At 40.1% G+C, this 12,857-nt stretch overlaps 1 protein-coding gene across 1 annotated transcript in view; it reads left to right on the forward strand.

The window, feature by feature from the left end:
* The window catches only part of ANKFN1 (ankyrin repeat and fibronectin type III domain containing 1), a 160,244-nt gene that overhangs the window by 105,229 nt on the left and 42,158 nt on the right, over positions 1 to 12,857 (forward strand). The window contains exons 7-9 of the mRNA XM_013971777.2: positions 1,496 to 1,593; positions 4,746 to 4,836; positions 12,102 to 12,209. Coding sequence (XP_013827231.2) covers positions 1,496 to 1,593; positions 4,746 to 4,836; positions 12,102 to 12,209 — 297 coding nt within the window. The remainder of the gene's footprint in view (positions 1 to 1,495; positions 1,594 to 4,745; positions 4,837 to 12,101; positions 12,210 to 12,857) is intronic.

Raw genomic sequence — 12,857 nt, forward strand, 5'->3', positions numbered from 1 at the left:
ATTAAGTAGGCCTAAAAAAAAAATCAATTGCTCATGATTGTGAGAGTCTACTCTAGAATAGCTTCAGTGAGGGAAGAGAGGGAAATTTATGGGGAGTATTTAAAAACAGAATTTGCTGGGTATAGTAATCAACCAGTTGTGAGGAAGTGGAGAAAAAGAGGCCAGGATGCACCGAGTTTTAGGTTGGTTGACTAGATGTGTGGCAAAGTCATGAGTGAGAATTAAGAAAAAGAGAAGAGAAACATTCCTATAAGAAAAAGTACTTAGTGGAGTACTTCCACAGCAGAGGAATTGTCTGAGTCTGGGGGAGCAGCAGGATTTAGATGGTTTGGCTTAATTTTGAAGTATTTAAGTGTCATAGAGAATATAATTTAAATCTTAAGGTTTATAGCTTGTCATCATGAGGTTTAGAAATATGCAGGCCTTGTCTTCCATGTGACTTAAGCTCACGCTTCATTTAGGATTGCCTCAAATCCTGCCATGTGTAAACGGTCACTTAAGACGCTTTTTACTGATGATGTACAATCTCTCTCCTGACCATGGGTTTTTCCAACCAGCGGAAAATGTTATGAAAGAGCATGTCTCACAGTAAAATGGGGTGTCACAATATGAGTGTTAGATTTCACTGTGAATGAACACCCGCTTTGGAGATGTCAGGTGTGTGGGGAGCAGTGAAGAGGTCAGCCACAAATCCCAAATTCTCCAGCTGAAAAGAAGCCAATGAAAAAGCCTGGAAGACACCATCATAGAGGAGAAGCAAAGCCACAGGAGTAGAGCATAGGACACTAAAAAAAGAGAATTATTCTAGAAGGAGGAGTCAAATTATGCAGGAGGGCATGAAAGGAGGCTTCTTTATTTGTGAGAAGAATACCCCTGGGATCGTCAAGTAAAACTCTCAGCAAAATAGTGAACCAGCAACCAGACCTGGGGAACAAATAGAAGGTAATATCCTAATGAATCCTTCACTTCTCACATGTAATAAATAACTTATCTTCTATATACAACAAACATATATAATATGTCTTAGCATGTGTGTGTCTATACACATAAATACATACCAGTGGCGCTGGGGTAGAGAACCTCCCTGCCACTGCAGGAGACTTAAGACATGCAGGTTCGATCCCTGGGTCAGGAAGATCCCCTGGAGAAGGGCATGGCAACCCACTCCAGTATTCTTGCCTGGAGAATCCCATGAACAGAAGAGTCTGGCCAGCTACAGCCCATGGGGTCACAAAGAGGCGTACATGACTGAAGCGACTTAGCATGCACAATCATTGTTGAGGGAGTGAGTGCTTTTTTCCTGCTTTTGTTTTAAAAAATAATGGTGGACGTGGAAACTGCCTTACCCTGAGAACTGTTAGATTGCCAATATAGGAGAAAGATGATAAACTTCACTGTTTTTGAGAGAGATTCTTGATAGATGACTCTTCTTCCTTTTTCTTTCTCTATTTTTCTCTCTCCTTTGCTTTCCCCCCACCCTCCCCTTTCCATCCAGTGGAATGGAGCATGTCTAAAGACTTTTGTCCTCTGGCTGGAGAAATCATCGTGGAAAACCTGCAGACCCTGAAATACACAATCACAGGACTGAAAACGGTAAACGCCAAGTCCTCCCGTCACACTCCCTGCTCCCCTGCCCCTGATGTCTGTGCTGGGATACTCGTAGCAAATGCCTACTTTGGAAGCAACAGCCAACGCCCATTCCTCTGGCAACAACTGCCACTCATTAAGCATGATATGTCTGGTATCCATAATCTGAACCCCACAAAGGAGAGAGCAGACAGCATGAACCACTTTGTAAGCTGCCATGTTCTACAGAGATCAGAAAAAGACTGGCCTCATGCAAGCCTTGAAAGCTGCTGCTTTCTGGATCACAGTTTAATCTTGGGGCTGGGGGGAGGGATCAAAGGCTCTCAGAGATCCAATTGTGACTCCCTGTCTGATGGTAAAAATAACAGCCTCATCTAACCCTCACCCCGACAGCTTTGGTTGAGATCAGTCATCAACTGGAGTCACACAATTTCCTGAGAGAAATCCTTTTCCCCTGATTACAAAAAAAAAGTGTGTCTAAATCTGCTTTCACAAAAAAGAAACTATATTTGGTGGCACTACGGTTCTCAGTAACCTGAACCAATTTAAACTGTGAATGAAAAACTGGAACAAACTGTGCTTATTTGTTTAACCAATCTAAATGTTAATTATTTATAGAACTACAAACTATACGAGCATATGAAATGCAGTATATAAAAACACCTAACAACTCACTTCAGACTGGAATAAACCCTATATTTCCTCAAACAATTAATGCAGCTAAACTGGACCATCAATTTTGTTTTAATTAAAAAAGGTTTTAGGTAAACTTAAAACCTGTATTATTGCTTATCCAACTCAAATAATTAATATCTTAGGACCTTCAAATGTGAGAGGCAGAGGGAGAATTTTCTTATTTTTCTAAAAGGCTAATCAATTAAAACAGTTGTCTGTAAAGCATAATCCTGAAGCCCAGAATTAAAAAGCTGTGTTAGGTTGCACTTCATCAAGTTTGAACCAGCTTATTCTAATAGAATTCTTGGTGGTTGGGTCATCATCACAGAATCTTAACTTTTCATCTTACTTACACATCCACACCAGGGCCAAAACTATGGATTAGCAGGACAAACAAATCCCTGAGTGGGTGGCCCCCAGAGATGCTATCAGCATCTGATTCCCAACACTATACCTCACATGGTGGAAGAGGGCCAGAGAGAACCCAAGGGAATTTCCACTGCTTAAAAGAAAAAGTGATATGGTGATAAAAATGGAAAACTCTCCACAGAGAATTCTCTAATATTTGAACTAATTTTTATAGGGATTAAGTTTTTCCACTTGGCCGTCCAATGAGAATAATGCAGACACTATCCTAATCACATAAAAGCCTAGAAGCAGATTTACACTTCTACAGAATCTCCATAACCTTGAGGTACATAGAAACCCATTTTTAATGTTATAAAAATTAAGTTTATAATAGGTAAGGCCACTATTATTAACTCCCTAGCAAAGGCTCTACAAAGATTTCTATTTTTTTTTAACTTCAAACACTATTTTACAGATTTTATAAGCAATGCTTTAACAAGTGCTGACTTCGAAATACCCTTTTGGGGGAAAAAAGTATTCCTCAAAGCAAAAACATAAAACTATACAAAACATTTTAAAATGCTATACTCAAACAAAAAACAACTTAATTCTCTCTTAAAAATTGAAGCATATGAGACCTCCCTGGTGGTCCAGTGGTTAAGACTCCACGCTGCCCCTGCACCTGCCCAGGGAACAGGTTGGATCCTGACCGGGGAACTAAGATCCCACACGCCAGGGGGCACGGCCAAAAATAAATAAATACATAGAAGTCCAGTTTATTTACAATGTTATATTAGTTTCAGGTGTAGAATGTCGTGATCCAATGTTTTTATAGATTATACGTCATTTAAAGTTATAAAATATTGGCTATATTCCCTGTGTTGTGCATTACGTACTTGCTGTATCTTCTCTATTTTACACCTAGTGGTTTGTACCTCTTAATTCTCTTCCCCTTTCTCTCTCCTCCCTACTTCTCTCTCCCTACTGGTAACCACTGATTGTTCTCTATATCTGTGAGTCTGTTTCCTTTTTGCTATATTTACTAGTTTGTTTTATATTTTAGACTCTACATATAAGTGATATCATACAGTATTTATCTTTTTCTGGTTTATTTCACTAAGCATAATATCCTCTGGGCCCATCCATGTTGTTGCAAATGGCAAAACTTCACTCTTACGGCTGAGTCCTTTGTCTGTGTGTGTGAGTGTGTGTGTGTGTGTGAGTGTGTGTGAGTGTGTGTGAGTGTGTGTATCACATCTTCTTTATCCGTTCGATGGACACAGATTGCTTCCATACCTTGGTTATTGTAAATAATGCTGCTATGAACATTCAGATGAATATATCTTTTGAAATCAGTGTTTTACTTTCTTTGGATAAATATCTGGATGTGGAATTGCTGGATCATATGGAAGTTGTTGTTGTTTTTTGTTTTTTGTTTTTTTTGAGGAACTTCCATACAGCCAAAACTCCTTAATTCTTGATATCTTAAGATATTAAAGATATAAACTATTGTTTTAACAATGGTTTTTAAAAGGAAGTAACATCAAAGATTTAATTTTTTAAAAAATAATTGAGTAAAGAATATTTATTACAGTATTATTTATTGTATCGTAAAATGTGGAAACAATCTGTCCACCGATGAGGGATTGGTTAAATAAATTAATATGTTTAAACAAAGTGGAGTACTATGCAACCACTGAAAGAATGGAGCAGATCTTTAATTATTAATCTGAAAATGTGTTCATTACAACTTGTCAATTTTATAAAGCAAGATGATCAGTTAGAAGAAGGTGATAGCATATGCCACTAGGGAGGAGAAAAAAAGGAAACACAGATAAAAAGTGAGAAATTGCAGGTTTTGGTAAACCATACAGGACTATGACCTAAAAACTGGTGTATCATATTTGGGGCGAGGTCAGGAGAAGCAACTATGATATTCCAATTTTGGAAAAAAAGAAAGCACAAAGAAATTAAGAGGGCACCCCAAACACATTTATTATCATGTAAAACATAGCAGTCAAGAAAAGCTAGAAAGTTAAAGTGTGGGTCATGGGATCAATGAGTTCATCAGACACAGCAAAACTGACTAAGTAAAGCTCCCAATGCTTCATTCTCTCTGTTTCAATACTTTGCAGGGCCAACAGTATTTTGTTCAAGTGTCGGCTTATAACATGAAAGGATGGGGACCTGCTCAGACCACGACGCCAGCATGTGCTTCTCCTTCTAGTAGGTGGTGGCTGTGAATTCTCTCAAGCCTGGCCAGGCTCCGACTCCAGTTCCATCCTCGGGATGCCCCTGCCATTCCCTCTCCCCACTGCTTCGGACTAACAAGACCTCCTCCGAGTAGCATCTGGCCACATAATGAATGATTCCTCTGCAGAAATGTTTCCCTGGGGGGCAACTCAGTGGAATGAAAGAAGGGGGAATGTGGAACCAGCAAGACTGAATTTGATACCCATTATACATTTTATTAGCTGCATGGCCTTACAAATTTACTTAAACTCTCTGGGTCTCAATTCAACATCTGTAGAATGGGTCAAATCATGCCCTTCACAGGGCTTTTGTGAGGATGTACTGAAATGTCATACTAGGACTTGCTGGCCCCGAGTACATGCAACCCACTTTAGCTCTCACCTCCCCTCCCTCACCAAAAATCTAGCAAATCTTATTTACATTCCATCAGAAGCAAAGTTTTCTTATTAACAGGCACTCTGTCACACTCTGCCACAAACAAAATCTGTAATATTTGTAATGGTGGCGGAAAAACCCAGCAGAGGCCCTTAGTTTAAAATGAATAATTTATGTGTGGTATATTTGGTAATTCTCTATTAACCAGAAAATTTAATAAGAAGAAATATCTCCAGACATACGACAATATGATAGATTTTTCTGTATAATAAGTCTATTGCTCTGAATTATATTTTAATTTTAAAAAATCTTCACTAATGTGATCATTTAGAATGGTATCACATGTTCTTGAGAAAGTACAAACAGCTCCATCCTTTGTGGAAAACAATGTTTATATTATATCAACCGCTGTAAGAACATTCATTTCTTTCTATCCCATAATTATACATCTAAGAATATAACCTAAAGAAACAGATGCAGACACACAATCATAAACAAACATGGGCACTGCAGCAATATAGTGATACAGTGAAATATCATGTGTGATGGGGAGGACAAATATCCAATATCAACTTCATGGTTAAATAAAACATGATGTATAAGGACCCACACTAGAGAGCAAAATGCAACCATTAAAAATGGTGTTCTTAAAAAACCAACATTGTATAGAAGACATTCTTATAGTGTAACTTTTACATAAACAAATTTCACAATTTTTTCTCATTTAAACTGTGAGTCTGACCACAGTTAGGTAGGTGTGTCTGCATATAATTATTAAAATTTAACAGTAGATATTTCGGCTATAAGATCATGGGCTCTTTGGTTTCCTTGTTATACGTTTATGCATTTTTCAAGTATTCTAATAATGCTTACCTGGGAGAAACCATGAACCAGGTGGTACCTTATGAGCTGTCACAGTCGGGATGTCGCTTAACCCTAACAGCAGTTGCTGTTCCCATCTTGTGGACAAACCTCACCACTATCCTCTGCATCACTATCAACACCAGAGCTGACATTTCTAAAGCTGCTTATATGCTGCATGTTGATCTAAGAATTTTATACAGACTAAGTCCGTCTTCATATCAAACCTATTGAGGTGATTTTTATTAGTTTACTGATGACGGAACTATTCATGTTGATGTACATAACACACACACACATAGCCCAACAACACAAAATTAGCAAGCACTGAAGTCAAGTGTAAACCCTGTGTCCCTTGCTGTTAACCACCATGCTCTACTCCTCCTCCACTAATGAGGAAATTAGGATTGAGAGAAGATGTTGCCTTGCCCAGGATCACGGCTTTGGTACATGGCTGAGCCAGGATTAAGTCTGAACTAGTCAAGACTCTATGCAGTAACTAGCTCCCTGCTATCAGACTAAAAGCCAACCAGCCAATAACAACTACTGCTGTTGTTGTTCAGGCACTCAGTCATGTCTAACTCTTTACAACCCCATAGACTGTAGCACGCCAGGCTTCCCTGTCCTTCAATGTCTCCTGGAGTTTGATCAAATTCATATCCATTGAGTCAAAGATGCCATCCAACCATCTCATCCTTGTCGCCCCTTCTCCTCCTGCCTTCAACCTTTCCCAGCAGTAGGGTCTTTTCCAGTGAGTTGGTGACCAAATTATTGGAGCTTCAGCTGCAGCATCAGTCCTTCCAGTGAATATTCAGGGTTGATTTTCTTTAGGATTCACTGGTTTGATCTCCTTTTTGGCCAAGGGACTCTCAGAAGTCTTCTCCTACACCCCAGTTAGAAAGCATCAGTTCTTCAGCACTCAGCCTTCTTCATTGTTCAGCTCTCACATCCACGTATGACTATTGAAAAACCATAGCTTTGACTATATAGACCTTTTTCAGCAAAATGATGTCTCTGCTTTTCAATATGCTATCTAGGTTTGTTATAGCTTTTCTTCCAAGGAGCAACCATTTTTTAATTTCATGGCTGCAGTCAATGTCTGCAGTGATTTTGGAGTCCAAGAAAATAAAGTCTGTCACTATTTCCATTTTTTCCCATCTATTTGCAAGAAGTGATTGGACCGGATGCCATGATCTTAGTTTTTTGAATGTTGAGTTTTAATCTAGCTTTTTCACTCTCTTCTTTCACTTTCATCAAGAAGCTCTTTGGTTCCTCTTCATTTTCTGCCATATGGTGATTATCGATATTTCTGAGGTTATTGATATTTCTTCTGGTTATTGATATTTCTGAAGTTATTGGTATTTCTTCTAGCAATCTTGACTCCAGCTTGTGATTCATTCAGCCCAGCATTTTGCATGATGTACTCCACATATAAGTTAAATAAGCAGAGTGACAATATATACAGCCTTGATGTACTCCTTTCCCAATTTTGAACGAGTCCATTGTTCCATGTCCAGCTCTAACTGTTGCTCCTTGGCCTGCATACAGGTTTCTCAGGAGGCAGGTAAGATGGTCTGGTATTCCCATCTCTTCAAGAATTTTCCACAGTTTTTGGGATCCACACAAAGGCTTTCGCAGAGTCAATGAAGCAGGAGTAGATGTTTTTTCTGGAATTCTCTTGCTTTTTCTATGATCCAATAGATGTTGGCAATTTGATCTCTGGTTCCTCTGCCATTTCTAAACCCAGTTTGTACATCTGCAAGTTTTCAATTCACGTACTGTTGAAGCCTAGCTTGAAGGATTTTGAGAATTATCTTGCTACCATGTGAAGTAAGTACAATTGTGCAGCAGTTTGAACATTCTTTGACATTGTCCTTCTTTGGGATTGGAATGAAAACTGACTTTTCCAGTCCTGTGGCCACGGCTGAGTTTTCCAAATTTGCTGGCATATTGAGTGCAGGACTTTCACAGCAGCATCCTTTAGGATCTTAAATTGCTCAGCTGGAATTCCCCATCACCTCCACTAGCTTTGCTCATAGTAATGCTTCCTAAGGCCCACTTCACACTCCAGGATGTCTGGCTCTAGGTGAGTGACCACACCATCATGGTTATTTGGGTCATTAAGGACTTTTTTGTAGAGTTCTTCTGTGTATTCTTGCCTCTTGTGGATTCAGATAGCTAAATCGGGCCATACAGAGCCTTGGACCACAAATACCAAAGATCTCTAAGACTCCTGAGTCTCCTAGCATTTGATGATTTCACTATTCCAGTCTAACCTGGGCATCTTTCTTACTGAAGACTTGCCAGAAACACATGGGGGAATATTGCAAGATTAAGATAAAACGCTACTATACTATCTAGTATACTAAGATACTTAAGGAACCAATCTCATTCCAGGGTGGGACAGAGAGGAAGGATATGTATTTTTCAAGATGGAAGGATAGCAGGAATAGAAAAGCAAAAAAGAAAAAAAGTAGGAAAAAAACAGTACGCCTGAAGGTGGGGCAGGGGGAAACCCACTCCAAATGCATACCCCATGCAAGTTCTGACTTATATTATGTGTTTACTTATAAACATCAGATGGATCCTGGTTCTGTAAACCTCAAAATCTATTCAGATACTCTCCCTCACAGTCCATTTGAAGAGCTCTCTCCAGAATGAAAAGAACAGTTGTCCAGGGCTGAGAAGAGTTACTTATTACTTGGTAATTAACATAGCAAATGGCAACACTTTCTAAAACAGCGCATTGATTAGTAGGGGTATCTGGCAAAGAACTAAAATCGAAACATGTCATTATAGTCGCTGCAGACTTGCCATGTCACTTGGAAAGAACAATATAAAAACACTCTGGTTCTATTTATAAACAGAGTATGACATTGTGATGTAACATATATCAGCATTCAGATATTTACTAGAGGACAATGTATTCTAACATGACAGAGTAATTGGAAATTTGGTAATATGTTCCAGTAAGCTATAAAGCTTTTTAAAATATTTTTACAAAAGGCCTTAATGTGTTTTTATAGACTGATGTTAAACGGCATGGTACGTACCAAGAGAACAGGACCCAGACAGACTTGTCTGAGTTACGATCAGGAGAGCCCTGATATCGCCAGCGAATGTAAGCTCTGCGTTGTGTTGCAACTGGAGTGTTCTCGTTACCAGAACAGTGAACAGTATTATGTGGCACAATCTGCTCTTTTCCTACCACGCTAAGTTTATTCCTGTCAGGTTCCTGATTTCTTAATATATTTTCAATTTTGTTCCTCATCCCTAAAGTCTCCTATTTTATGTAGTCATCAGAACCTTCCAAACATCTATGAGAAAAACTCATTCTTTCCAAAAACCTTGGCATCATGTCCAGTGCTCACTAAGGCTGCAATTTAGCATTAGCAATTTTCTAATGTATCATAAAGTCATCAGTTCAAGCTCGCCTCTGATGTAATAGGGCTCAGCTGAAAGAGCCAGGTCTCATTCATCTCCCCCTGCATTGATGGCAGTATTAACACTCATTAGAATGTATGAGTACGTTCAGAGCCATGTAGTAATTCAGCCACCCAGGAGTCTCACTCAAGCAAACAGTTTTGCTCATCTTATCTGAGTACTTCAGATATATTCACCTAAGAGAGCAAACACATAATGCCCTCTGGGAGTTTATGAGAGCATCGTTTATTCTCACTGTGTCCAGATACCAGGGACACTATAGATAGTCCAAGGGCCACTTGGAATTTGTTTCCTCGGATATCTCTGAATTTCCCAGTAAAAGCTCTTTGGTAGCCCATTCTACATGAACACCATCATGTTTCAAGTCACAGTGCTTTACCAACATTTAATGAGCATCTCCAATGTGCCCAGAACAGTGCTTAACTTACATTATTCCTCTGAAACCACAAATAACCTAAAAAAAGAGATTCAAAAGCTCACTTTCCAGAGAAGAGCCCTGAGGCAGAGAGAAATTAAGTCATGGTTTCTGCCAACAAGACACAGCGTCCACAGAAAGCACCTATGCCAACTCCCTGTCTCGAGTCGACCACAACTAAGCCACAGCACACAGACTCCAAACAAACTCTCACCCTCCTTCTCAACAGAAAACAAAAACAAAAACATCACCACGGTATAAGGAAATGAGCGCTATACGGAGGGTCACGGACTATGTTATGGTCCTGGCTACGCCACCAACAAGCTGAATGATTTAGAACTGGAATGGCTATCTCTGGGCCTTTATTTTCTGAGAGGTGAAAAAGGAAGATGGCTACATGGTGGGTAGATGGGAAGGAAGAGGGATTAGAAAATCTCCGAGGCCTTCCACTTCAAAGGGAATTATCTGCTAATGTGTTTGAAATGTATGTAATGTTTCCATATACACCATTCAGGAAGTTCACTTTCCATCAATGAGGTCCCTTCTTTTCAAGTTATTATTTACATAAGGCTTGCCATGTAACACTGTGCTGAATATCTAATATAATACACCTCTCATTTAATCCTCACAAAAATCCTGCCAGATAGATACTATACCCCTTTTTCATACTACTGAGTCAAGTCTCTGTCAGCTTACAGATACCAAACTAGGAATCAGAAGTGTCAGGGCTTAAAACCAGACTTGTCTGACTCCATAACCTGAGTCCTTTCTGACTATGCTGAACTGCTTGGCCTAGGATAGACCAATCCGGAATGCTTTTACCTAATGTAACTGACATGGGTGCCTTCCTTCATAGCTCAGCTGGTAAAGAATCCACATGCAATGCAGGAGACACCAGTTAGATTCCTGGGTCGGGAAGATCCCCTGGAGAATGGAGAGGCTACCCACTCCAGTATTCTGGCCTGGAGATTTCCATGGACTGTATAGTCCATGGAGTCACAAAGAGTTGGCCACAGCTGAGCGACGCTCACTTTCACTTCACTTTCAACTGTCATGGCATCAGCTTAACAAGAGGCTGAACAAGAGAGACTCGCTATTTTAAAATAACTCTAGGTGGAGGGAACTTGAAACTTGTTCAGTTAGAACGTAAGCCTCAGATATACTCATGAACTAACTGGCTTTTCTTGAAAAGAATGTCTACCAATTTTAGAGAAAGCATTTAAACTAAGAAGCACTTTAAGTTGTTGCTTTTGAAAGATCCAGAAAGTAAAAGCCAGGGGGAAAGAGATTAGAGGAGGAAAGGGATGGACTTTGAAATGACTGACCTGCTGAAAAAAAAAAAAAAAAAGAAAAAAAAAACTAGAGTTGGAGACAGCAGAATTATAATCTTGACATTAGTCCCAAACGGATTATTACTTTTGATATCATCATAGCCAAATGGAATGAAAATAGAAGGGGGAGAAAAATCTCAGTGGGTATTGCAATTTAAATTTGCCATGTAAGCTAATACTGTATATTTAGAGAGTGAGCAGACACGGTGGTTGGTGGCTCAGAGTATGTGCAAGAGCTGCTGTGCCAGCTAACCAAAGCAGACATTCATTAGAGCTGAAATGTAGATTTCCATTTCTTGGCATCTGACATGGGCTCTTTCCTTGGAAAGAAATGTCAATTTGGCCAAAAGTGTGAACCCTACAATGAAAGCATTGGGACTGTGGATTTCATCTAGTCTGCACATCCCCACCCCCTTCCGCTCCTTCTGTGGAAATGCAGTCGCGACCTGGGGTGCTGAATGGAGAGGTGGCAGGGGAACTGATTAGGACACGGACACCGAAAAGGAGGGTACGGAGCTGTGGGAGGGGACACTGGACTCCCAAATCCTCTATTTTCTTTGGGCTTTCGATTACCATTTTCTCTTGCCTTAAAACGGCCCAACACAAGACACCAACCACAATTACTGTTTTGTACAGGGCCTGAACAATGGCAGCTTCCAAACCCTTGGCAGTTCCTGCTCCGTGCGCGAGTGCTGGGTGCTCATCCACCGAGTCTGCGGGTAGTCTAAGTAAAACTCAGCTCCTGAGGCAAGGCAGGGAAGAGGCCTCTCCTACTTGAAAATTTCACTCTGTTTGTTTCTTTTGTTCAATAGATTGGAAGGACTATGGCGACAGAGCCCCCAGACACAAGGGACAGAGTGAAGTTTTGGAAGGTCTGCTGCAGCAGGTCCGAGCCCTTCATCAGCATGATAGTTGCCGGGGTAAGGATAAAAATCTCCTCCGAGCCATCGACTGAGGTCTCGGTGGCGCCGGTAATTTTAGCAGCTTCCTAACTGGGTCATACCTTCTCATTCATCAAGGAGGGAGAGAGATATTAATATTTGTACATCTGGAATCACTTTACAGCACTATCTTGCTTTAACCCTTGAGAAGAGGCTCTCCCTTCCTTCCCTTCCTCTTTCTTGCGCACCCTCACTCCATAGGAACAGTTTGCAAACAAGCACAAAAAAGTAGCAGCTGCCACTAGTTTTGTTTAAACTGCACCTTCACAGAGCCTCTCAGTGTGCTGGGTCTTCGGGATGTTCACCCTCAGACTTTTCACCTGCAACAAAAATTCTCTGAGCATCCTGTGGAAGCTCAACCAATTGCATCAGCAAACTTTTGTGTGTATTTATAATAAAGTTTACATGCAATTTCACATTAAAAATCTCTTTTCATCCTCATTTTGGAAATTATCACTGAGGCTATGTGACTTGACCAAGGTCAAAATGCCAGGAAGAAACAGAATCAGGATACCAGCCTAGGTTTTCTGTCTCCAAGCCAGTCTTCTTGTTACACCTCATTTTTGTGTCCCAGTCTTACATCAGGACTGGGCACTGGCTTTTACTCTCACCCTGAATTTTAATCTT

The sequence above is a fragment of the Capra hircus genome, chromosome 19 (assembly GCF_001704415.2).
Source record: "Capra hircus breed San Clemente chromosome 19, ASM170441v1, whole genome shotgun sequence".
Lineage (NCBI taxonomy): Eukaryota > Metazoa > Chordata > Mammalia > Artiodactyla > Bovidae > Capra > Capra hircus.